The 27,750-nt window shown below is 41.0% G+C and overlaps 1 protein-coding gene across 3 annotated transcripts; it reads right to left on the bottom strand.

Annotated features, from left to right (window-relative positions):
* Window positions 1-2,876: 2,876 nt before the first annotated feature.
* SPRY1 (sprouty RTK signaling antagonist 1) lies at window positions 2,877-27,677 on the bottom strand. 3 transcript variants are annotated; one of them, XM_039479175.2, is made up of 8 exons: window positions 27,151-27,677; window positions 26,272-26,358; window positions 22,892-22,976; window positions 13,369-13,601; window positions 12,463-12,692; window positions 11,800-12,284; window positions 10,502-10,773; window positions 2,877-8,719 (listed from the first exon to the last, which is right to left on the bottom strand). In XM_039479175.2, exon 8 carries the CDS (start codon window positions 8,662-8,664, stop codon window positions 7,705-7,707), a length of 960 nt encoding a protein of 319 aa, XP_039335109.1. In that variant the 5' UTR covers window positions 8,665-8,719; window positions 10,502-10,773; window positions 11,800-12,284; window positions 12,463-12,692; window positions 13,369-13,601; window positions 22,892-22,976; window positions 26,272-26,358; window positions 27,151-27,677; the 3' UTR covers window positions 2,877-7,704. The 3 variants fall into 3 exon arrangements, with proteins under 3 accessions (XP_039335109.1, XP_039335106.1, XP_039335108.1); XM_039479172.2 differs by having other exon boundaries at window positions 11,800-12,692; XM_039479174.2 differs by lacking the exon at window positions 10,502-10,773 and having other exon boundaries at window positions 11,800-12,692.
* Window positions 27,678-27,750: the final 73 nt, after the last annotated feature.

Genomic DNA, 27,750 nt, shown 5'->3' on the forward strand with positions numbered 1-27,750 from the left:
CAAGGTTAAAGCTCCCCTTTGTGTTTTCTCTTCCATCTCCTCCCTCTTCCAGGACTGTATTCCTCCAGCTCTTTCCTCTTCTCCCTCTCAACTGCCCATGCTGTCTTCCCGCAAAAAGGCTCAAGTTTCTGTCATTCTAAAAATACTCTCAGCTGTTTGCCTGCCTCCAGTTACTTTCCTGTCATCTCAAAATGTCTGGTGTGAACATCCTGAAGCCGTTACCCTGCATATCCTTACTTCCCACTCATTTCCTAACCCCACGCTATCTGATTTTCATTAGTTTCACCTGAATACCACTCACTAAATTTAGCTGGGAGCCTCTGCAGCTTTTGACATTTGATTACTAATTTCCACCTTAGAAGCATTCTCTTTTAGATTCTAAAACATACCAACCTCACCAAGCATAGTGGCTCACGTCTGTAATCCCAGCACTTTGGGAGGCCGAGGAGGGCGGATCACCCGAGGTCAGGAAATCGAGACCATCCTGGCCAACATGGTGAAACCCCATCTCTACTAAAAATACAAAAGTTAGCTGGGCATGGTGGTGTGTGCCTGTAGTCCCGGCTGCTCAGGAGGCTGAGGCAGGAGAATCGCTTGAACCTGGGAGGCGGCGGTTGCAGTGAGCTGAGATTGCGCCACTACACTCCAGCCTGGAGCAAGACTCCATCTCAACAACAAGCCTAGGCTTCTTCGACCATCTCTCTTACTGACCGGCTCTATATATCCTCTCTCTGCTCCCTAAATGCAGGTGTGTTCCTTAAGGTTTGTCTCTAGCCTGCTTTTAATTCCATTGTTTTCCTTTGGGGTCTACACTCTGGACCTCTTATCACTTGTATGTGGATGATGGGCTATCACTAACCTCTTCTAAACTCTAGACTTTTTTTCACGATTATCTGTTTATCCCAACAGAACTCATAACATTTCCCACCCCACATGCCCCAAACAAATCCCACTCATTTCTTTTAACAGAACTATCATTTTCCCACTTGCCTACATCCAAAACCTCAGTATCAATTCTTGCCTCCTACTCAAAGCCACATAGAAATAACCACAAAGTCCTATAGATTCCCCATGGGCAATACTTCTCTCATTCACACCCTATCCCCTTTCCCTTCCTAACTAACCTGCAAGCTGCATTAGAACCATAATACCTATGGCTTTCTTTTTCTAAATTGTCCTTCCTATCTTAATCTCTGCTATTTTAATCTCCCGCCATTCCCCTATACATACCTATGATCTAACTCAGAGGCTTTTGAGTAGCTGTAGAATCATCTGGGGTGCTTTTAAAACAAAGGAAAGCCAAGACCCACTCTCACAGATTCTAATTTAACCAGCTTAGGGCGGGGTCTAGGCACAGGCTTTGTTCGTTGCTGATGGTGGTGTCTTTTACTCTCAGCTGCTTTTAATGTGCAGCTAAGGCTGCGAATCACTGCTAGCCAAACTGGAACTGAGTTTTCTCAAACTTGCACCTTGTTTGCTTAGCTAGCTTTTTCTGGCTCCCTTCTCATGGCATTCATTTCTGTGTCATGTACCATCATTAATCCATTCTATTTTAACAAATGTGTTCAATTTTATAACACAATCTGAAACTTTGTTTAGCCTCCACTCCCCTTAATTAACCTCTCCTTCCTTCCAGCCATTTACCACATGTGCAAATGCAGCAAATAATTTTTAATTTTTTTTGAATTTTTTTTTTTTTTGAGACGGAGTCTTGCTCTGTCGCCCAGGCTGGAGTACAATGGTATGTGCTCGGCTTACACAACCTCCACCTCCCGCGTTCAAGCAATTCTCCTGCCTCAGCCTCCCAACTAGATGGGATTATAGGTGTGCACCACCACGCCTGGCTAATTTTTTTTTTTTTGTATTTTTAAGTACATGTTGGGTTTCACCATGTTGGTCAGGCTGGTCTCGAACCCTTAATCTCGTGATCCACCCGCCTCAGCCTGCCAAAGTGCTGGGATTACAGGCGTGAGCCACCACGTCCGGCTAGTAATTTTTATATTTTTATTTTATTTTTGAGACGGAGTCTTGCTCTGTCGCCCAGGCTGGAGTGCTGTGGCGCCATCTCTGCTCAGGGCAACCTCCACCTCCCGGGTTCAAGAGATTCTCTTGCCTCAGCCTCCTAAGTAGCTGGGATTCCATCATGCCCGGCTAATTTTTGTATTTTTAGTGGGGACAGGGTTTCACCATGTTGGTCAGGCTGGTCTTGAGCTCCTGACCTCTTGATCCACCCGCCTTGGCCTCCCAAAGTGCAGGGATTACAGGTGTGAGCCACCAAGCCCAGCCCAGCCAGCAGTGTTTAATACAATTTTCTTCATTTTCACAAATAGATCATGACTTTAGCCAAGCAGCCTCTCTGAACCTGTACTTCTTATCTCCAAAATAAAAAGACTGGATTAGAAGACCTTTAAGTTTCGCTCTACTAGGAAGGAAATTATGATTCTATGATTATTTTATCACAAAAACTACAATTCTGATTTTATCAAATTATAATTTTGATGATTTATTATTGTATATAGACTAAGTAGATTCCTGGACTAAATAAAGCATCATTGGTGACGATGCTTCTAGTGGACTGTACCTAAATATCCAGTTCAATAAAGTTCCAGTTTCTCTGATAGTTTCTGCAATAGAATTATTGCCATATCTACTGTGATTCTATCTGCAAGACATCCATCTCTTTAATAATGCAAAATAAAAAATTTAAAGCAGCTTCTAATCACTGTAATCTTACTGCAGCCAGAAAAATGATAAGAAGTAACATCACACAGGTTCTTAAATCTGGATGCCAAGTTACCGTTCCTTTTACAAACTGATTAAATTCATTTCTTCTATTATTACCATATAAACCCAGCCAGAGGAAACACAAGCTCCACTTTCAAACTGTTAATTTTTATATTAACATATGGAAAAATCATCATGGCAATGAAGTCATTTACTACTTATTCCTGATAGCTAAGCATAAACAATATATGCAGAATAGCATTTCATTTCCTAAATTATGGTAAAATATATTAATTATGAAGGAAAGGCTTTCTGGTAAAGAGGATGAAATAGTAAGGGCTAATTGCAGCAGAAAGGCATTGACTGAGTTGGCTGCTGAGAAATGAAGAGGCCAGGTGCGATGGCTTGCACCTGTAATCCCAGCACTTTGGGAGGCTAAGCAGGATAGCTTCAGCGCAGCCTGGGCAACATAAGGAGACAACTGAAAAAAAACAAAAACAAAAACAAAAACAAAAACAAAAAAACAATAATAAACTGGCCATGGTGGCATTTGCTAGTGGTCCCAGCTACTTCACATGCTGCGGCAGGGGAGGATTGCTCTAGCCTACAGAGGTTGAGGCTGCAGTGAGTCTTGATCATGCCACTGCTGCACTCCAACCAGGGTGACAGATTGAGATCCTGTCCCAAAAAGCAAACGAATGAGAAATGAAGAAAATCCTGTGTCAGATGAACAAGTTCAGGCTCTACCCTAGCTAGAACATGAACAGTTTATCTTCTCAAGCCATGTCTTTGTACATCCTCAAAAGGAAGACAGTGAACTATATAGTTTCAAAGTTGCCTGATAAAATCATACAAAAAGTTTTTTGAAAATTAAGAATACTCCCCGCACCCAGAGATTCTTCTAATATAGGTCTGAGCTATGACACACAGTTCTGAATTTTTAAGTTTTAAACTAGATTATCTATTTCTTTTCATATATGATTGAGAAACATAAAGATCAACTCGAGATATATTTTTAGTTCTAGAATTCTACTGTATACAGAGTAATGCCTCTAGGAGGTGTTGAATAATAGCAAAATGACTTGGCAATAGTCTGAGAGACTATTATAAGGATCAATAGCTGCCAGGTAAGTATACACATGGCTATTTTGATTATAGCTAATCAGTGAAATAATGAAAAAAACAACCCTCCAACCATCAATTGCCTAAAAGAAGGACTTAAAGTTTGGTTTTCAACATATTTAAAATCACCAATGCTCTTGCAATAAAAAAGAAAATCTATAGGGGGAGTTTAGGAGTAGAACTGCTTTTAGACACTTTTTCAGTTTGTTTCAATATTTCAATATATTTCAAAAGGGATTTTTATATGAGGTATATATATAAAATCTGCTATGAAATACATCACTCCATTAAAAAAGAAAATATTTAGGAAAAAGATCATTTTAAAAATTAAACCCTTTGGAAATTAATCACCTGAGTCTGGTTCCATTATCAATTTTAGAGTAAAAACATAGTTTTTAACTTATTTCTTTTCACTTTAAAGACCACTGTTTTTAGCTTTAATTTTTATTTCTTAGTAATAATTGAAATATTCTGTGGTTTGAATTTTGGAAACCATATAATTATAATCCTATATTTACAGATTCACTTTAGCCCTTTACATACAAAAGTTTACTTTTTCACATTTCATTTTTCTGCTAGGTTACATTTTATAAACTGTAAACAGGAAACTACTCAATTACAAAAATCCTATATTGGTTTATTCACTATTAAACTATCTAAATAAGGCTTCTTTGACATGAAAAAATTGGCAGTCAGAAAATATACTGGAAAGGAACCATGTAACAAAAACATCCATTCTGTCAAGGCTGTACTAGGTGGGCAAGAGGGACAGATGTATGGAATAAAAAGGTTAGCCCAGCATTAAGTAAGTGGCAGCAGCACTGTTAAGAAATTTCAGCTGACGCTTTCAAAGCCTTAGCACTTTAAATGAGGATCAGTATTGGGTTAGGATCCATAAGCTCTTAGGAAGAAACACTCATATTTCTGTTTAACTATCACAAAGGAGGAAGTTTCGAATCAAAGTGTTTATGCTTTGCCACCTGACAAGCCTCTGTTAGAAATCTGAACCTCTAACTGATCGCTCCATGGACTTGCCATTATGCCCGAGTTCATATACAGCCCTCAAAGCAGCAGACCACCATCTTAATATTTTTCATGTATTCTGCATATATATAGCCAGAAGTTAAAACTCCACAACACACTTCATTCTCATAAAAGTCATAAATTTCTTTGAGTAAAAGCTACTGCTTCTTATTCTGGTTATTACAGCTAAAGACATCTTTTACTCCAACTAATTATACTAGGGTCTGAATAATACCAGAAAAAAACCCACACAGTATTTTGAAGAAGTCTGTGTTTATACACTTCATTAAGAAGCCACATCTCAATGAAATACTCTCTATGTATGAAAGGACCAGTGATAACATCATAACTTGAGTATGAGAGTTTTCCTCATTTCACATTTTTAAGTGCTACAGATTATGAAGTAGCCTCCAAAACACAACTATTCACTTTTAAAAATCCTCCTTTCAGAGCATAAAGGAAATATTTGATGGATCAAATATCACATTGCCAACAAATAGGTTTAGCGGCATGACGGAAAAGCACTAAAACAAGTTTCTACCAATTATACCTTGTCTATATAAAACAAAGTCAAAGCCTATTTACAAAGAACAAATACATACTCTTTAACAGCCAAACCATCCATGAATAATGACCAAAACAAAAAGCTGGATAAGAGCTTTGATAACCTGGGTTCAGATTATGTCAACATCTTATTCTCAATGCAAAGAATTATTTTCAAATGGAGATAATGACTGGACATATCACTTAGTCATAGGGAGTTAGTGAGACTGAGGACTCACAGGAATAAAATTTTATCAAATTTAAAAATGGTGCATTCTGAGGACTCAAATGACCAAATATTTATCAGATCCAAAGATTCTAGCTATGCAGTGGTTTCACCAGACTAAAAAATAAGATTTAAATTATTTACTTTTTCTACATAAAATTTTAGGCCCTCAGATTTCTTATTGCACAGGACATGCTGAAGTGTAATTTGGTCAGGTCACATTAGACTTGTAAAACAAATGAGAAGGCAGGGACAGAAATGATCTCGAAATTTCTCTGATACTGTGAATTATTCCCTTGGTAACTTCTAGAATGCCTTATTAAAGTGACAGTACCAGAGACGCCTAGCATATCTACAGAACCAAGTTCATAAGTCTAGCTGATAAATCTAACTTTTTATTAACTTGAGAGTTAAGATAAACATTGAAAAAAACTTCTCCTGTAGATATGCCCCATTTCAAGAAGCTATGATATACCCAAAACCTCATGCTTACAAAACAAAGCAGGGAGTGACTTAACGTAACAAAAAAATTTTACTGTATAAAATAACTCACTTGAGCATTTGTTAAAAAATAGTTTGGATTACATAATTTTGATTCATGTACTTTCCAGAAACTATTAGGTTGGTGCAAAAGTAATTGCAGTTTTTGGCCATTTTTAATGGCAAAAACACAGTTACTTTTGCGCCAACCTATTTTCTAGCTCATAATTTGGGCTCACCTGTGTCTAGATTCAACAACTATAGGGAAAGAAGTAAAATGGGTGTGTGCGAAGAAAAAGTCGAAGCAAATAAGCAAATAAGCAAATCATAATAGTACAGGCTAATAAATGAAGAAATCGAGAGACAGTTTCATTAATTAATATATTTTCTGCATTATAGTTAACATATGTACTTTCTTCGTGTCACCTTATTCTCCGTTAAGTATTGATATTTTGTTATATTCAGACATGGGTACATTTCAACAGTCTTTGCAATAAATATCATAAAATAATAGATTCGCATAATAAATATTCTTTACAATAAAAAAGTTTAACAGACTTTTGTCTTAAAAATAGTCAGAATTCAACTTTGTGATTTATACATAAAATATACAAAAAGCACCACAATTTGTGGTTAAGGCAATGAAAACACAGAAGAGATTAGAATTACTCAGCTGTTAACTAACCAGGGGGCCCAAAAGGACCATTAAGGAGCCAGGATCACTTTAGGCAGCATAGTTCTGTGACACCTATAGATTGATCAGCTATAAATATCAACTTGAGTTATCCAAATGCCCTCAATGACAACAAAAATTTGCTGAGAAGCATGGGGTGTAGAAGGAAGGCGGTTGAGTCCTTCACAAATACGAAAGCTAGAGTGAAGATGGGCAAGGTACAACCAATGTATCTCCAATGTGAAGATTGACATTGTCAAGCGAATCTAAAATTACATCGAAAGAAAAGAAAAAAATACGGTTGGCATCTCCAGAGTAAAACAATGCCAAAACTGAGGGGAAAGACCCTTGAAAGACAAGGACAGGGCAGTGGTTAAAGGAAAATTTTTATGTTATGGCAAAAAATATATCCCCCATGCTACGTAGGGGGCCAAGGCTAGAAGAGAGCCCTAACTGGAGACAGATTTAATACATAGCTTATTTAAGCAATTAAATGGTTGCTTTTTGAAAATCCGATTTCCCTGCTCCCAAGGTACCCAATCACCACAGCTCTAAGTCTCTGTGGTCTGGGTGTGGGTGTATATGTTCATGTATACAACTTTAGAAAGTTGCTTGCAGAAGAAAAAGACTACAAAGAAGCCCACTGGCTCTCAATACCCTCTCAAGTGGATGGCAGAGGCTCTGGTCCTAAGTGGGAGCCAGGTACAGCTTCCCAGTTCACTCTTAACTGAAGATCATCCATGAGGGAAGAGAAAAAAATCCATGAGTCAGACCTTGGGAACAGGGGAAGAGAATGTGGGAAACAGGGAAAAATTCTGAAGAAAAGAAAGCCAGTATCTAATAGGATTTTTTTTTTTTTAACGGCCACAACTTGAAAGCTAGAAGTTCAGGAGGTACAACCCACCTCCAAAAATCATGATGGTTTACCCTGACCCCGGGAGGGGCAGCTCTCCAGCTTACAATAGACAGTGTTGGAGTTCTTACATCGGCACCCTGGGCGATGGATCCAGTCATAACACCCCCTGCACAGCTTCAGGCATCCTTTAGCAGGAGGATAACAGAGTAAGCAAGGTAAAAATAGAGACATGGCTCCCATACACAGGTATCTAGAGCAGCAGTGTGACTGTGAACAGGAGCAAGGATTATCCGAATAGGAATCCCCTTCGTCATCATTGGAGCAGTGGTAGAAGATGCCCTTGACTAAGCACATGCAGGTTCCATATTCCACCATGCTCTCAGCAGAGCAAAGGCACTGCCGGTTACAGGCCAGACAGGATGGCAGGGTCCTGGGAGCCGTGCATTCTCCACACTTGCACTTCCCACACTGTTCACAGATGAACTTGTGCTGTGTCAGGTCCTCTTTCAAGGAACCCTTCAAGTCCTCCACAATCAGCTGCTTGGGCTGGGTCCGGATTGCCCTTTCAGACCTATGACCAGGGACTGGTCTGGTTGGTGGTGATCTTCCTAATAGTCCCTGTTCAGAAGACGCACTGCTGTTGCTCCCAGAGCTGGCTGCACTTCCAGTGCTGGTAGATCTGCTCAAAATGGGGCCCCTGGCATTATTTGGGAGTACTGCATGTCCCAGGTGGCTTGTGTGTCTGTGCTCGTAGTTATTATTCACATTAATTGGTAGGATTTCATGAGTCCTTTCATGCTTTTCTTGTCTTGGTGCTATCCGAGGAGCAGGTCTTTTCACCACTGAAGGCCCTTCTGTGTATTCATTGCTGCCTCTTATGGCCTTGATCTGGTCTAAGGACAAAATAGCAGCAGGCTGAATCTCTCTCTCATAGTCTAATCTCTGACGGCTATCCAAAGGAGGCTGCTGGATCACAACTAATGAACTGCCACTGCCATGTTGATTTTGGGGATCCATGTGTAGTGATCTCGAGTTCTGGCAATCAGTGGAAACCTGGCATGCATCTGAAATCCTAAAAGAAAATCAGAGATGAAAAAAACAGTGAAAATAAATGACAGAAAGCATTTTTGGGGGTGGGGGTGGGGGGAATCCTGTCAAGTCACAAATTGCCTAAACCGCCTATTAATGACCTCCTTCATCAGTGGATTACAATGATGCTGGGGTCCTGGCCAGAGTCCAATTCCAGGAGAGGCTGGGGACCACATCATAGAGGAAGACTTTAAGCAAGGGCCCTCATGCCATAAACATTACAAGGTTTTCCAACTTTTAAGAAGCAGAATCAAGAGGAAGTAATGCCTTCCTGTTTGTGAATCTAATAATTTAAATGGAGCATGCCTTCACAGGGAATATTGAGTATAAGCAGTAGAGTAACTCTCTTCTAAAGAAAGTTCAGTTATCACTTCATAGGTGGTTTCTATAAAGGAAAATGCCTACCTTTTAAGAAATTGAGAATGGCTTTGGTGCTACAGCCTTTTTGCTGTGTGCTGTTACAAGCATTAGATTAATGACGAAAAAAAATTAAGGCATTTTAAAAAATTAAGACTCTAAACTAAAATGAAATCTCAAAATAAGAGGTAATTTTCTATATAAATCAGAATTTTAAAGCTACCTTATATGACATGCAAAAATAAATGTATCAGGTCTGCAATGATTCTTGGTGTTTTATAGCTACAAACACACACGACTCAATGTGTAGTCCTGTGAATGTTACAACAGTACTCACATTTGAAATCCTGAGAGGATTTTTTTTTTTTTTTAAGCTTAAGGGCTCAAACACAAAACAAGATAACTTTTATGCACAAATAAGTGTGAGGCCTTTAATGCAGTGTAGGGAAATCCTGGCCGTTTTAATTATCTGTATTTCCTCTAATTTAAAAATCTATTTACATGACAGTGCTTGATTTTCAAAAGCACTGCCAACTCTGAATCAATGTGCTTCTTGTAATAAAATCAGCACACTACTATCCAGATAAAAATAAGCAGTTGTATTTCCATACTAATAGTAAATCATTTCTATTTGTAATGTGTTCTTCACAAACTACCAAAGATTAAAAAAAAGTTTCTGCTTTCAGTGGTGAACTAGAGTATTTTTCACCCAAATTCCTTCTAAAGTCTACAGAATCCATCCAATTCAAGAATGAAAAGAAAAAGAGATGTCCATTCTCAACTACCACCCTGAGACAAAAAAACAAAAAACAACAACAACAAAAAAAACATGATTTAAGGAATAACACAGAAAGAAGTCCGTTTCCTATACTTCCTAAACCAATGTCTCTAAACTATGCCTTATATGTTAACTTCTTGGAGTTCCCCTTGTTTTCACGACTCAGCTCTCCAGGTTTCTCTAGTTTATTCTACCTTCTCTGTGCATGAGCAGTAACACATTCATAACCTGCAGGGATTTCGTCTCTGGGTCCTTAACACCGAACCCTGACTCCAGCACAATTATTCCTCCTCTTCAAGAACTTCTTAACTCAGTGCTTTGAAAGCAAGAGGTATCTAAAAGTACTAAGCCAGATTCCACACGAAACGCAAAACCGTAGAGAATTTGAATAGTGAAACCCAAAACGCCAGACACAACTTTAATTTGCATTTCCAATGATAGTTGCAACGAACTTCATACTACTGGGAAATGAAGCTGCCAGACAAAAAATTAAAAGCAAAGAAAATTCGCCACCTCCGATCTGAAGAAAACCCATTTTCAAGCAGTGACAGTCTTGGACCAACCCCAAACACGCTCACACGCGCTCGGCACACTGCCTTCCCCAGGAAAACGCGAATGGAAGTAGAGTACCTTTTCGGACAATCCCATCACATCCTAAGGATCACCGTGGATTTCCAACACACTTTTTGCGTGGCCCACCAAGGTTTCCGACAAATCATTTAGAGCCTTCAGCGTCCATGAGGGCGCCCAAAGCAAGCCCACGGTCTGGATGATCCTAAGCAAGGATGTGTCTCTACTTTAAAGGAAAAGCCGGGTTCACTTAGGGCCGGAGAGAAGAACCCAGCGCACGGACGGCCACATTGCAAGCTACGACGGTGGAGCTGCGCCCTCTGCAATCCGCACTGAATAAATAGTTGACGGAGAGGAAGGAAAGGGAAAAAGTTATGAATGAAAACAAGTTCTCTCTCCCTCTCTCCGGCAGGAGGAGGGGAGGAGGCTGAGATTAGCATAAACTCAGGAGGGCGGACTTCCCCACTTTTTTTTTTTTTTTTTTAGACGTAGTCTCACTTTGTCTCACAGGCTGGAGTGCAGTGACGCGACCTCGGCTCACTGCACCCTCTGCCTCCCGACTTCAAGCGATTCTCCTGCCTCAGTCTGTGGAGTAGCTGGGAATACAGGCGCGCGCACCACGCCCGGCGAATTTTTATATTTTTAGTAGAGACGGGGTTTAGTCAAGTTGGCCAGGCTGGTCTCGAACTCCTGTCCTCAGGTGATCCGCCCGCCTCGGCCTCCCAGAGTGCTGGGATTACAGGCGTGAGACACCGCTCCCGGCCCACTTCCCCACTTTTAAAGTGGCAGTGCCCGCTCCCTTCCCTCGCCTTTGCACTGCGCTCAAAACAAGAAAGTTGCGGCTAGCTTTGGGACAGGCTAATTCTATCGAGGGGTGACCGGCGAATTCCGGGGATTCGCTTCCCTATACACACACACACACACACACACCCCGTCTTTGCCGGTCCCATGCCGGAGGCACACTCCAAAACAGAGGGCCCCCGGGGACACCCCAAGAGCCGCCTGGAATCCCTCTCGGGGGTGAAGGGCTCTCCGAGAGGACAACCCGGGCCACCGCGCCGCCGCTCGGGGTAACTGGGGTTCGGGGAGACCCTGTCTCGCTACCCTCCGCCGCCGCGGACCGTCTCCCACCCAGCCACCCAACCTTGACTGCTCCAGAAGCCTCGGCTCCCAGGGAGCAGGGGGCGGCGGGTGGGGCCGCGCCGCGCAGGGTCGTCCCTCCTCTTTCCTCCTGTCCCCTCCCCTCCCGGAGTCCGGGCCAGGGCAGCTGCGCCGCCGAGTCCGCACCTGCCGCGCCGAGCAGGCCCCGCCCGCGCGCCTCCCGCCCCGCGGGTCGAGCGCGGCCGCCGCGCACTCACCTAGGCCGAAGCGGCGGCTGGGGGCCAAGGCTTGCGAGCCGGCCCAGGTCCCGGGGCGGGCGGCGGCGTAGCCGCGCCGCATCAACCGAGGCGGGGAGGGCGAGGCGGCATCGCCGGAGCTGCGGCGCCTGGGCCCGCGGCCTCCCCCGCCCCCGCCGCCTCCCGGCAGGAGCGCTCCCCGCGGCCCCCTTCCGGCTGCGGAGGGCAGTTCTCCCGCGGCTGCGCGCGGCCCGGGCCGGACCTCTCACGGCTGGCGCTCGCCGGGCGGCGCAGTAACATCCACCTCACGAGGTCTTCCGCAGAGCCCTTCTAAGAACCAGTTTTTACAAATCCTTTCGGGAAGGCTCTCCGCGTCTCAGAAAAACCAGCAGGGGAGTGGCGGAGAGTCGAGTGCGTGACGGGCTGGCTGACGGCACGGTGTGCTCAGAGTACTTCTCCGGTTCTGGTCGCTCCTCGCAGGGAACGAAGGAAGGGATGGCGGCCTCCTGACGAACGAAAAATCCACGTCACGGGCGTTCGAGATTCCGCGGCGCCCGGGTCAGGGCTCGAACCGGCGTCGCCGGGCGGGTCACGGAGCCGCGCAAGCCCCGCGCGAGACCCTGGAGCACGCGCCTGCCAGGCAGAGGCCGCCGCGGCCGGGTAGGGGGAGGGGAATCTTTTTACCCGTGTTTTTAGGGGGGAGGGGTTAAGGGAGCGAGGTTTGGGGATCCTTCTCGGAGAGAGAGGCGGGCGTCGTCCCTTGTTCCCCGCTCAGGCCGAGGCGCTTTGCCGATCTCACACGTAGGGCAAGTGGGGGCACCGCGTCCCTGGGAACTCCGGGCCTGGCAGGTCAGCCTCTCCCGGGCAGCGCTCACACCCAGCCCTCCGAGCCTGCAGCTCCACGGCCGAAATGCCTGCGACAGAAGATTAGAGATAGAAGCTCGTGAATGTCCCTTTCTTCCAAGGGCCGGGACGCGGGGCGGGCCGCTGGCCAGCTCGCCCGCAGCCCGTTGCCATGTGCTCCCTGTTGCTGCTCCCGGTGATTGACAGGCAGGCGCACAGTCGGCGTGTCAGCCGCGAACCAAAGTAACATGCAGTCCTGCACGTTTTTGCCGAGGTGCCCTTGCCCCCTGGAATGCCTAGAAGTTCAAACAACGTGCAAGCAACGCCTCTGCGCGTTAGAAATCAATACACAGAGACGGGAAATTCAGGTTTTAAACCAATGCTTCTCTCGGGATTAGGTCACCAACAATGCCTCAACAAACACGCATTTGGTCCACACACCGAATGCCAGCCCCTCTTCGCATAAAGGCATTAACGGCCCTGTGTTCCACACATTCGATCGTTTCAGACTTTCAACTTGCTACTGGTCGGTTAAGGAAAGGAAGGTGAAAGGGATCCTTTTTCTTTTAGCGGTAGCATTTACTTTAAGAGCATTACTTTTAGCAGTGGGAATGCTACCGGTGTTCTGAAATGCAACGAGTAATCTTAGCTCGAACGCGAGTTCAAAGCAATGTTCAGTTCCTAGCAGAAGTCAACATTTCTCACCTTATCTTTCCTAAAATGTCTACGGAAGGAAACGGTACTTACCTAATGCAAAGATTGGAAATTGCTTTTCAGGCACATTTACAGCGACTGTAGTTGTTCCTTATCCAGGGCAGGGAACTCTGCCTGCTGATATCACTCTGCAAACCACTGCGTGCTTTGCAGAGCGATCTCACTCGGGCTCCGCAGAATTTCAGCTCCTTGCCTCCACCTCCACCTCCACTCCAGGACACGCCTCCGGTGATATCATGTGTCAATCTCTCGGGCTGCCCGAAAACCTGGAACAGGATTTCCTTAAATTCGTTTCCTCTTTCGTTTATGTGTACCAACTTGGAAACGTTGCCCTTCAGACTCGTGTAATAAACATCCTCTTAAAACTTCGGGAGTGCCTCTGGAAATTCTGCAAATGCAGTTCGTCATAGAGGAATACATTTAGATTTAGTCAGCAATCTTTAGTTGTCGATCTCAATTAAAAGGATTGGTGGACTCTTAAGTTGAATTAGAAAAGAATTGTAAAGAATAAAAGAAGAAAAAAGCTGTATACCAAGCCATCACTTCTGAACAACTAGAGGGAAAATGTATATTGACACAAAAAGATGATTATATAACATTACAGTTCCTATATACAACACAGTTCAGAATATGTGAAATCTAAAGTTCAAAAGGTAGCATGTCTTGCTGCAAATTTAATATGAGGATACATAATAAAAGGGAAATTTTCTGTTGTGGGTTTTTAAAAAAATAATTGCTATACCTGGCTTGTTATATGATTTCCCACAAATCAAGCACATGGGGAAGAAACCAAATTCTTTCTATTTTGTAATATAGTTGTATAATTTTGCAAAAATACCAACCTGTATATTTTTTAATTCGCTAAAAGTCAATTAGAATAGAAAAAATTTATCACGAAGCTTTATAATTTTTAGTAATATCTGATGTGACTGGGGAAAAAACACTGTAAATGGGAAACTTGCTTTCTTACAAACTATGGGATTTTAGACATTTGCTATCAAAATTGTTCCTTTCATGCTGCAGTGAGAATAACTATATGTGGAATTTAAGGTCCATAGAAACTTTTAAAAGCCACCTAAAAACCAAACTTATACTTAGTGGGAAGGAAATATTTTTCCAGGTACTGTGTATCAGGAGTAGCTTAAAGTCTGGCAAAACAAAGCAACAAAAACAAAACTCTAGAATCTAAGTCATATTTAAATATGAGTATTGAAATTTTTAGTTCAAAATACATTTTTAACCTCCTTATTTACAATAGCAAGTGCTTCTGTTGAAACGTATATACATATGTAATACACACACACACCCACATACACACTGGATTTTCAAATGTCTGAGAACTTTCAAAAATTAAAGTTGTGTTTGGAATTCCACTAAAGAATACAGAGCATTGTTAAGAACATCAATAACAATAAAAAAGCATCACCAGAAAATAGCATAGGATAAAAATCAAGCCAAAAACTTGATATTCACATAAAGTTATATATTCACTCTTTATATTAGGAATGGTAGTAAAATAGGCTATTTAAAAGCATAAAATTGTATTTTTTTTTTAACTAGATCTCATTAGATTTTGGGATGTAATGAAATTTTACCAGTGATGGATAGGTTTCTTGTGACTGGATTAGACAAATCAAAAATAGAATATCATATCAGAGTATCTTATTTGGTTCTTCAAAACTGACTTCTTAGCTACTACCACAATTGTGGGCTAAGAGGTCAGTTCACTGATATGACAAAACCAGGAGAGGGAGCACTGAACATTCTACCTTCATAAATCCTACAAAATATATTTGAAAGATTTCTATTGCAAATACACTCTATTTCAACCAGAGATGTATTACAATAAGTTTCAATGAGATTAAGTATTTTAAAACTACAGTAATAAATAAAATCCGTGTGATTTTTATCTAAAACACCATCATCTGGGTCATGTTGTATTAAGAAATTAAATATGCTGTACAGAGTTGATCAATGACCTGCCATATCATTTAGCACTAAAATGCATTAATATGTTTTTCTCTTAATATTACATTATAAATAAATGTAAGTAAGTATAGCCTTGTCACCTTAAATCTAAAAGACATTGAATGAAACCTGCCTTTCCTGATTGCTTACAACTATAAGACTGTAGAAATTCTAAATTTTTTAGCTTAAAGTATACATTGTTTTTTACTTAGTAAGTTTAATTACATTGTAACTTGACTAAAAATGGATAACATTGTTTTTTACTTAGTAAGTTTAATTACATTGTAACTTGACTGAAAATGGATAACTGGAGTATGATATTTTTCCAAAAAGGAAAAATTACGCAAATAATCAATGGGAAAAAATCTTAAAATAATTTTTAGTTCATTAAGATATGCCACTAAATAAGGAATGGAAAGTGAGCCCTGACTTGTTCTTAATTTTCAGGTAAAAACGAGATTAGCCATCTCTTGTGTTAATTTGATTTTTGAAAAAGAATAAAGTGAAATGAAAAAAATCCAGTAACTCCTCACAGCTTTTAGTGATTAAAAGAAAATTTCAGCTGTGGCTCAAGCCTGTAATCCCAGAACTTTGGGAGGCCAAGGCTAGCAGATTACTTGAGGTCAGGAGACCAGCCTGGCCAACATGGCGAAACCTGGTCTCTACTAAAAGTACAAAAAAATTAGCCACACATGGTGGTATGTGCCTGTAATCCCAGTTACTCAGGAGGCTGAGGCAAGTGAATCGCTTGAACCTGGGAGGCAGAGGTTGCAGTGAGCGGCGATCACACTACTGCACTCCAGCCTGGGCAACATAGCTGGACTCCATCTCAAAAAGAAAAAAAAAAAATTAATGCAGTTATAGGAGGCTTAACTTATTCATGTATCTACTTTATTTGCCAAAATAAAAATAGCATAATCATGTGTTCCAAGCTTTTGAAAAATAATACCTTATTAATTCTTCTGTTTCTGTGAAGTCATGATAAATAAATGTATTAAAATCTTTTATCTTGTTGAGACACAAACACACAAACTAAGTAATCACAGACATTGACGAATTAGCCTATAAGCATCTAATAAATCAATGAAGACCGATAATGGAAACTAAGTTCTCTGTACTTCCCTTTTAGGGCAATAGTCACTATAATACTATACTTCCCAAGAAAAGCTGGCAAGGACAGACCATTTCATTTTCAGTTTCCTTTTGTAAACAATCTTTTGTAGTTGACAGAAATAGACCAACCTATTCTGTAAATTTTCCATAAACATTCTCTTCATTTTCATAAGCGTAATTCTCATCCTTCTGCCCTATTTGAAATACGAATGTTCTGTATTGGTTTCAAATTCTGGAAATGGGCAAATTAAGCAATACATTGAGTAAGTTACACTGCATGATTTGTAGTTTCTGTTAGCTCTATAATTTAACAAATCATCTGTGTACTTTGTCACAGGTGATTCTATTTATCTGCAAGCTGTCAGAAAAGAAAAAAATGTACATGGAAGTGTTCTGAATTGGTGCCCTTTATTTCTTAAGTGCCCTATTCCTTTGGAGAGAATAAAAGTGACAAGAGTTCAGAAAAACTGCATCCCTACTATATATCAAAGATTTTACTAATTAAACCCACATGGTAAGATTGTATAAGGAAACATTTTTGCCCTAGTACAAAACAGTCCTAATTCTTATCTAGCTAATTGCAAAATAAATCCTGTCTTCTTTCCTCTTCCAGTGATGTCAGATGTTCCCCTCTAAGCCTTGATTTGTTCTTTATTTACTTGAGAAAACAAGATTAGCCATCTCTTCCGCTGATTTGTATTTTGAAACAGGAAGTGGAATGACCCTTATAATGAACACCTGGTATCATCTTTGATTCTGGTTGACAGAAGTTATCAATCTCTCATTCCCACAACCACTTACTGCTATCTTAATCTTCAGAGACAAGCACGTAAGAACCTAAGTTAATTTAAATCTGTAACTGTCCCCCAAAGACAGTACAGTAAGAAAATAAAAGTATGTTTTCATTAACACACACACACACGAAACAAAAAAGCATCTCTTATGACTTGCTTACTATAATCTTTATTTCCTATTGAAATAACCTACGTCAAAGGCTACAGTTCATCCTTTATTTGAGGGGAACAAAGTAGAATGTTTATTTGATAAAACAACTATAGCCATGCCCTTTAAGAACAGAGAATGACTAATATGGAAAAAAGAAGGCTGGATGCAGTAGCTGACACTTGCAATCCCAGCACTTTGGGAGGCTGTCGTGGGTGGATCACCTGAGGTCAGGAGCATGAGACCAGGCTGGCCAACATGGCGAAACACTGTCTCTACTAAAAATACAAAAATGAGCCAGGTGTGGTGGTGGGCGCCTGTAATCCCGTAATCCCAGCTACTCAGGAAGCTGAGACAGGAGAATTGTTTGAACCTGAGAGGCAGAGGTTACAGTGAGCAGAGACTGCACCACTGCACTCCAACCTGGGCGACAGAGTAAGACTCCAGCTCAAAAAAAAAAAAAAAAAAAAAAAAAGAAAGAAAGAAAACATACAAAACTTCTCAAAAGAGGTTTTTAAAAAATATGTTTATACTTAGAGTTTCCCTTGATTTGTAATTTTCGTGGCACAGTTCAAATAAGTCCATTTATATAAACATTTCAAGTGGTCTATAATAATTGATAGGATACATGTATTGAAGAACTGAGTTCTGAGTATATTATCCTTGTATATCATGGTCTATAACTTTAGCTTATATGTCATATTTAATCATAATGCCCCATGTCCAATATTAAAACTAGGAAAATAGCATGGTATTGTGAAAAGAGTACCAGATGTAGGATCAGATGATATGAAGCTCCAACTTTGCCACTTTCTAGCTAGGCAAACTTCACTTAATTTCCCTGAACCTGCTTTCTCATCAATAACCTGAAGTTAATAAAAATACTTAGTCTTCCCAAATCCTACTGCTACTGAATGACTCATTTATATGCAAGGGCTTTGTAAGCTTTAAAGTTCTGTACAATTTATTAGTTATCATTACCTTAGACACACTGTATGATGAGGAAATGTTTAAGGTCCCCTTTTTCTAGATCTTTCACAGCAAAAATGATTTTATTTGCCTTTTAACTGTTTAGAGGCAATTCCGTTTTACTTTTGTTTTTCTGAGCCTTAGAACTCTGATTTAGATAATAGTATTGCTGTATGTGTGCATGTGTGTGCTTGAGGGGGGAGGGATTTTGGAGCAGCTATCTGCTAATAATTTCAGATTACAATACCTGCTGAGCCCTGCTCACCTTATCATTTATCTGAAATTTTCAATCATTAACATTGTACTTCCAGTTAAGATAAAGATCATTATAAATATTAAAAATTCCTTCTATAAAATTTGTAAACTCGTTGTGATCATTGAGTAAAAAAGGAAATGCATATTTTAAAAAGCGATTGGATAATAATATGTATAAACATTGAAAATAAATAGAAAAGTAAAAAACAGATAATCCTTCTATATGTTTTCCAAAGGTATATTTACTGCTGACTCTTTTGGTAATCTTTTAGAATCTTAATTTGATGCTTCATAAATATGACAAGTTTAGTAGCAATACAGTGTCCATGAATTCCCAATGTATTATATGAATCAATGCTCTTGTATTAACTTTAAAAATTGATAGCACAGATACATTTCATATAGCCAGTGCATTTAACTTAACAACAAAAAAACCTGTAAAGCGCCACCTGTTGTTAAAAACAAATCATTTCAAATTTCAATCAAAACAAAATGTACTTGAGTCTAGGAACTGGGTATTCACATTGATCACCGCTTTACATTCTTTTTTCTTTTCTATTTTTTTTTTTTTTTGCAATACTGCCATATGATTTAGAATGTTAGCTTTTAATAAAATTGCAAAAAAAATTCATTATACACATTGGCTACTTTTTGAGGAATCTAAAGACATATAAAAAGGCCGTATCTGTCTATAGGAAGTTACAATATTGATAGAGAAGATAAAGTAGTGGGGACATTGAGTTTTAACTAATGTATAAGAATTAATATATCAATAAAGTTGTTTGGTCACTTGACGTAGTTACTTAGAAAAGGTACTTATTCCAATAATGCTACAATTACACAAATCTTTCTTTATATTCCTATTGTATAAATGTATGTATAGTGTATAATTGTAAATATATATTTACAATACGAGTCCTTGTAAACATTCCTTGTATTGTTAATATCATCTGGGCTTACATCACATTATTTGAAATATCTCAATATTGTGTATCAATATCGTATATGGGATATTGTATATGCAGTAAATAATCTCAATACTGGAAAATGTCTCCCTTTTCAAGATGGATTTGGACTTTGCTAACACATAAATCAATAGGAGCCATGTGTATGGAGTAAGATGAGTGCTCAGGCTGAGTTAAAGTCTGGGAAGAAAAACTAAGTATCAATTTACATTTTTACGTATATTAAGTAAGACAACCAGCCTCCTAGTGGAAGACACAAAAGAAAGAGGACAATGAGTGATACGAAAAGTTTAACAGCTGAGAATAACAAGAATGTTTTCTACTTTGGCTTGTTTCTTTTGCTGGCCATGTTACTTTCACAAATCTCTTTCCCTCCTGAATCCCAAATGGGCACCTGTGGAATACACTTCAAAATCAAACCTAATTCAATTTTGTTATTCATATTTTCAATAATTTATCCATTTATTTAATAAATATTTACTAGGCACCTACATCACGCCAGGGAGGATGAACAAGACATTACGAACAAGACAGACAAAGCCCCTGTCCTCATTCCTTACTAGAATTCTCATGTAGGAGGAAGAAACAGGCGATAAACAAACAAATATTTTGTGACAGTAATGGTAAGTACTGCCATGAGAAAATGGAGTTTGGCTGGGTGATAGGGGTTGAGAGGTGATGACTGTTTTAGCGAGGGTGGCCAAGAAGGGTCTCTCTGAGGAAGGAAAATTTGGGCAAAGCCATGATGAGTTAGGGAGTGAGCCACAACTGGGGAAGCAGTAATCCAGCAGGAGAAACGGCCAGTGCAAAAGCTTTGGGAAAATCCCATGGAGCTAGGGAGAGGAAACAAGGTAAAGAGGAGGTCAGAAAGGAAGGCTACAGCTATGTCCTTTAGAGCCTTGTAGCTCATTATAAAGACTCCAGGTAAAGTCATAAGAGGTTTTGCAGCTAATGGTTATCTGTTCAAAATGTTTAAAGATCTGCTGTGGGCTGGCTGTGGTGACTCACACCTGTAATCCCAGCACTTTGGGAGGCTGAGGCTTGCAGATCACCTGTCAGGAGTTCGAGACCAGCCTGATCAACATGGTGAAACCCCATCTCAGTGTAAATACAAAAATTAACAGAGTGTGGTGGTGGGTGCCTGTAATGCCAACCACTTGGGAGGCTGAGGCAGGAGAATTGCTTGAACCCGGGAGGTGGAGGTTGCAGTGAGCCGAGATCACATCACTGCACTCTAGCCTGGGTGACCGAGTGAGACTCTATCTCAAAAAAAAAAAAAAAAAAAGATCTGCTATGAAAGATGTGCTATGTTAAATGTTAAAAGGGTTCTATAGGGAGAATTAAAAGCAAAGGGAAATATTTATGTTAACACATAGCAGATATTATATATTGCTATAAAATATAAAGTATTAATCATTATAGGAAGAAGAACTTGAACCTTATCCTCAAATAAATAGGATTCATAGAAGAGGAAAAGAAAAAGACAGCTTACCCTTAGTGCATGACACAAGGAAACACCGGAAGGTGCAAATAGGTGATAGGGACATCATGACTGTGGTCAGTTTGCAAAACTGGCATGAGTGGAAGGGAAGATTTCTTGTCAAAACTGGATAAGTAAGCTAAGGACAAATTACAGAGGGACCTTAATGCCAATATGAGGATTTGGGCTTGATCCCAAGGACAATAAAATTTTAGTGCAATGAGTTAACCTTATGAAAGAGTCTCTTCTCAGAAGATTCATCCGACCATGCAGATTGCAGCAAAGAGAGGCTGGTGTTAGGGAGCTGGCTTAGAGATGAGGATAGTAATCCAAGTGGGTGACAGGGAGAACTTGGACAGGGTGATGTTGGCAGTAGAAAAGGAGGGAAAGGGCCAGATCTAAGGTAAGTCTGAATATTCACTCCATGCCCCTCCATCAAATGATGAAATGACAACAGATTGAAGTCTTGCCTGTAAGGTTTTAACAGATCCTTAAAAAATGGTAAAATACACCTAAAGAGGCTTACTTCAGGAAAAAACCGGTCACATAAGGAAGTTAAACATATAAAGCAGGGGTCCCCAACCCCTGGGTCACTGATCTATACTGGTGGAACTGGTCTGCACAGCAGGAGGTGAGCGATGAGCAAACATGAAGCTTCATCTGTATTTATAGCCACTCCCCATCACTCACATTACCAGCTGAGTTCCACCTCCTGTCAGATCAGCTGTGGCATTAGATTCTCATAGCAGTGCAAACCCTATTGTGAACTGCACATAAGAGGGATCAAGGCTTCCTGCTCCTTATGAGAATCTAATGCCTGATGATCTGTCGCTGTCTCCCATCACCCCCAGATGGAATCATCTAGTTGCAGGAAAACAAGCTCAGGGCTCCCACTGATTTTACATTATGGTTAGTTGTGTCATTATATGTTACAATGTAATAATAATCGCAATACAGTGCACAATAAAAGTAATGCGCTTGAATCATTCCCAAACCATCCCCCTTGACCCCAGTCTGTGGAAAAATTATCTTCCACAAAATCAGTCTCTGATGCCAAAAAGTTTGAGGATCAGAATTTTCTCAATGATATGCATCTTTAGAGTAAAAGAAGGAATTCATCAGAAAAGTTAGAGGTATTGCTAGTCTCTTTCATTCACATCTGTTCCATTTTGAAGGAAGAGGAGAAAAAAATGCATTTTCAGGGAGAAAAGTGTTCATAAGAGATCACTATATATATATATATTTTTTTTTTCTTTTTTTTTGAGAAGGAGTCTCGCTCTATTGCCCAGGCTGGAGTACAGTGGCACAATCTCGGCTCCCCGGAATCTCCACCACCCAGGTTCATGCTATTCTCCTGCCTCAGCCTCCTGAGTACCTGGGATTATAGGCGTCCACCAGCATGTCTGGCTAATTTTTGTATTTTTAGTAGAGACGGGGTTTCACCATGTTGGCCAGGCTGGTCTAGAACTCCTGACCTTGTGATCTGCCTGCCTCAGACTCCCAAAGTGCTGAGATTACAGGTGCAAGCCACCATGCCCTGCCCTAAGAGATCACTAATATTTTATAGTTATGTCTGGCCAACTCAAGGAATAATGGAATGTTGATTATATTTTGCTGCTATAGCACAGAGATATCAAGCAGTATTTACGTTCTATTAAAGCCTTAATCAATTAGATCATCGAAATGATTGCTGAAAAATTCACCAAGCCAAGAGAATGTATAGATAGTAGAAAACCTTAATCCATGAAAAATATCGAATACTACATTTATTGAAAATTGAGATCAAATATTTTTAATAGCAAGTAAGGTAAGGATGCTATTGTAATTTGAAAAAAACATTTAAAATTTACAATTCATCGTCTACCTCTATGGGGTAAGTCAGTCATGGAATTCGCTTGCTTGCAAGATCATTTGGTTCATACATCCATCAGTCTAACAGCTGGTTCAGTCTGAAAATTATGGAGAGAATAAGGTAGTTATTTTATGAAATAGAATCTTCAAAGTCATGAAGAGAAGGGCAACAAGAGACCATGGGTCCGTAAAAGTGATGACTAAACAAAAATCCTTAGGTAAAACAATAACCAAAATATCACATTTCCTTCTTTCTTTTCTTTTTCTTTTTTTTTTTTTTTTGAGATGGAATCTTGCTCTGTCACCCAGGCTGGAGTGCAATGGCTCGATCTCGGCTCACTGCAACCTCCGCCTCCCGGGTTCAAGCAATTCTCCTGCCTCAACCTCCTGAGTAGCTGGAATTACAGGAGCACACCACCACACCTGCCTAATTTTGGTATTTTTAGTAGAGACGGGGTTTCACCATGTTGGTCAGGCTGTTCTCAAACTTCTCTGTAATCTCAGGTGTGAGCCACCATGCCCAGCAAAATATCACATTTCATCAGATCTAAGATGTCAGTTGTATGATGCATTTTATGGACTGCTATGAAATTTTTTTTAAATGCTGCTAATTAATCCATAACACAATGCTTCCTTATCACTTATAGTTTTATATTAAATCTTATTAAAATGGCTTTTTAATGCTGATTTATGCACAGATTTTGTTACATATCATTCTTGTGCACACCTGAAAAGAAAAATGTAAGCAAAATAAATTTATAAGGGTCCCTGAAACTACTTCACATTCAAAGTCTGATTCTTCTGAATTACTTTCTAACTCAGACATCAATGCTTGTGTTTTTCTATACAAGATAATCCTACGGCCATCAAAAGCTCTGGGCAGCATTTCTTAAAAGATGTAGCAGTTCTTAAGAGTGCTGCATCATTGTTCTCTGGATTTTTTCCAAAACCTATTCTGTGTTTTGATACTGGAATGTTCTTGATCTTATCAAAAAGTGTCAATGAAAGGTTTTCAGACAGGAGCCAGGACTCATAGTCCTGCCTCAAATGGTCCTTAAATAGTTTTCTGAGTCAAACATGGAGAGGCTGCAGTTGCTCCGTCATGCAGCCAGGAATAACAACCACATTCGCACATGGGCAGGCAGTAACAACTACCTCACAACTTGACTCCTGTCTGCCAGACAGCAATTGTAAAACGCAACCCGACTTCAGAGGTATTAAAATGTGAACGGAAATGTGCATTTGGGAACTGATGGAATACAGTAGCCAACATGCTCTTCTTCAATAATCTTAACGCTTTTCCTATCTCACCTTTGGACAGATGACACACAAAGTGGTTTAGTAGTTTGCCCAAGATTACAGAGCCGGCATGTGGGAAAACATGGACCTGAAACCAGGTATATAGAGTAGAGGGTAAGGAAGTTATTTGGTAGAAAAAAGAGAAGTTGACAGAAAAGGATAGCTGAACTACTCTGACATTAACAGGACATTCCACTGCAGATCCCCCCCAGCCTACGGCTGAGGTCTCTAAAGCTCTTTGATGCTTCAGGTGGTGCAGTCATATGGTTTCTTTTGGTTGATTCTCATGAAATTCCTATCTCTCTTTTATCCTCTTTGATGGCCTGATTCAGTTTCTGCTTTTTAATAAGCAATAAGCCTGATAAATATAAGCATCAAAGTCTGTCTGGGAGAATTGGGAATATTGCACAGAGAAGGGCACACTGAGCTTAGGTTTGGTGGATGGCAGACAACCTTGGTGGTGGGTGGGGCTAGAGGGAGGACATTCTAAAAGCTAATTGAGTGTGCAAATGGATAGAGGCAGAAGAGTCATGGCACACGACACGATTTGGCTGTGTCTCCACCCAAATCTCATCTTGAATTGTAATCCCCAAGTGTTGTGGGAGAGACCTGGGGGGAGGTAACTGAATCATGAGAGAGTGGATACCCCCATGCTGTTCTTGTGATAGTCAGTGAGTTTTCATGAGATCTGATGTTTGTTTTTTTGTTTTGTTTTGTTTTGTTTTGTTTTGTTTTGTTTTGTTTTGTTTTGAGACAGAGTCTTGCTTTTTCACCCAGGCTGGAGTGTAGTGGCGTGATCTCGGCTCACTGCAACTGTTGCCTCCCAGGTCTGAGCAATTCTCCTGCCTCAGCCTCCTGAGTAGCTGGGATGACAGGTGCCCCCTGACATGCCTCGCTAATTTTTGTATTTTTAGTAGAGACAAGGTTTCACCATGTTGGCCAGGCTGGTCTAGAACTCCTGACCTTGTGATCCACCTGCCTCAGCATCCCAAAGTACTGGAATTACAGGCATGTGCCACTGGGCCCGGCCTGATCTGATGGTTTTATAAGGGGCTTTTCCTGCTTTGCTTGGCTCTTCTCCTTCCAGCCACCATGTGAAAAAGGACATGTTTGCTTCCCCTTCTGCCATGTTTTTAAGTTTCCTCAGTCTTCCTCCTTAGCTGTGCTGAACTGTGAGTCAATTTAACTGCTTTCCTTTATAAATTACCCAGTCTTGGGTCTGTCTTTATTAGTAGCATGAGAACGGACAAATACAGAATATATGGAATTCAGAGAGTAAGAAGGTAAAAGGGAAAAACGGAAGGCTAGATAGGGAAGCAGGGATCAGATCATGTGCCATGTAAAGAAGGTGTTTAGTATTCTGTAGATTGGTTTTCAAGCTTGCTTTAGCAGTGACCTATTTCCCCCTACCCTCAAAAAGTGCTATTTGAAAACCTAGACCAGGTGTCCCCAAACTACGGCCCACGGGCTGCATGCGGCCCCCTGAGGCCATTTATCCGGCCCCCCCGCCGCACTTCAGGAAGGGGCACCTCTTTCATTGGTGGTCAGTGAGAGGAGCACAGTATGTGGCGGCCCTCCAACGGTCTGAGGGACAGTGAACTGGCCCCGTGTGTAAAAAGTTTGGGGACGCCTGACCTAGACTATAAAAGAGATAAGATGGAACTGCACTGAAGGAAGCAAGGATAGGTCACTGGGGGAACTGCACACAACACAGCTTTAAATCCATTTCTAGAGGTAAAATGCACTCCTGGTTGGGTGCAGTGGCTCACGCCTGTAATCCCGCCAACTTTGGGAGGCCGGGGAGGGCGGATCACTTGATGTCAGGAGTTCGAGACCAACCTGGCCAACATGGTGAAACCCCATCTCTATTAATAGTACAAAAATTAGCTGAGCATGGTGGTACATGCCTGTAATCCCAGCTGCTCGGGAGGCTGAGGCAGGAGAATTGGTTGAATCCAGGAAGCAGAGGTTACAGTGAGCTGAGATTGCACCATTGCACTTCAGCCTGGGAGACAAGAGCGGGACTCCATCTCAAAATAAATAAATAAAAATAAATAAAAATGCATGCCCTAGGAGGAACAGAAGAAAGCTCACCTTGGCAGTAGGAAAGAGGATGAAGGGGCAAAGGTGGTCATTGCTCTCTGTTGCTTGGAAGCCACTGCGGTTATCTGGGTGAGAAAACTGAGAAATAAGAAATGCCGTATCTTAGTCATGGTTAGATTGCAAGGTAAGTTTAGGTGAAGAGGGATTTTTTTTTTTTTTTTTTGAGATGGATTCTCACTCTGTTGCCCAGGCTGGAATGCAATGGCACGATCACAGCTCACTGCAACCTCCACCTCCCAGCTTCAAGCCATTCTGCTGCCCCCACCTGCTGAGTAGCTGGGGCTACAGGCATGTGCCACCATGCCCAGCTAATTTTGTATTTTTAGTAGAGACGGAGTTTAGCCATGTTGCCCAGGCTGGTCTCAAACTCCTAGCCTCAAGTGATCCACCTGCCTCAGCCTCCCAAAGTACTTGGATTACAGGCATGAGTCACCATGCCCGTCCTGGGATTCTTATAAATACATAGCAGACAATCACACAAATATCTAAGGCTGGAAAACGAACTACAACTAGTTGCACATGAAGTGGAACTTGGAAGACGCAAAGTGGTGGTAGATGTCTTTTTTTTCTGTGTATGTTTTCTGATGTGTTTATAGAATGAGAAGACAATGGATATTTAAAACATTATTGAAATATATGCTCAATATTCCACTGTAAGAATATATCATGTTCACTTAAATATTCTAGTCCCAAATTTTAAGAAGAAAGAGCACAGATTTTTATGGTACTGGGTCTCACCTCTGATAATGGGACTGATTTTCACTGTCATGCCAGCGTTCCCCCACTCCAAGTCCTGCTTGCTAAGCCACACGGAGCAGAAACAAGAATATCTTTGGGAATGGCAGATCTCTCACATCAAAGACCACACACCTGGGGCTTTGGTTCTTCTGATTCTTCGTGTACACCCGTTTCTTCTGCCTTGTGCATCACAGGGGATCTTCAGAGAATTTCACATGCAATCTTCTTGTGAGGCAGATCCCAAGTACAACCCACATTTCTGAAGATATTCCTAGTCAGGGCTCATAACACACGTGCATATTAGTGGTTGAAATATTGTACTTAAGGCCTCAGATTTATCTTTGAATTTGACACTATTTTTGTGGGACCTAATGCAGAAAACAATCAGAAAGTTTCAATCAGGACACATGAAGATAAAAATAAAGGAGATATTCCCCTTATTAAATCTCTTCACCTGGCTGGACGCTGTGGCTCACACCTGTAACCCCAGCACTTTGGGAGGCAGATGCGGGCAGATCACTTGAGCCCGAGTTCAAGACCAGCCTGGGCAGCAGAGCAAGACTCTGTCTCTACAAAAATTAGCTGCAGATGTGCGCCTCTAGTCAGAGCTATTCAGGAGACTGAGGTGGGAGCATCGCTGGAGCCTGGAAAGGTCAAGGTTGCAGTAAGCCATGATTCCACCACAGCACTCTAGCCTGGGCAACAGAGTGAAACCTTGTCTCCCACCCCATA

This window comes from Saimiri boliviensis, chromosome 3 (assembly GCF_048565385.1).
Source record: "Saimiri boliviensis isolate mSaiBol1 chromosome 3, mSaiBol1.pri, whole genome shotgun sequence".
Taxonomy (NCBI): domain Eukaryota; kingdom Metazoa; phylum Chordata; class Mammalia; order Primates; family Cebidae; genus Saimiri; species Saimiri boliviensis.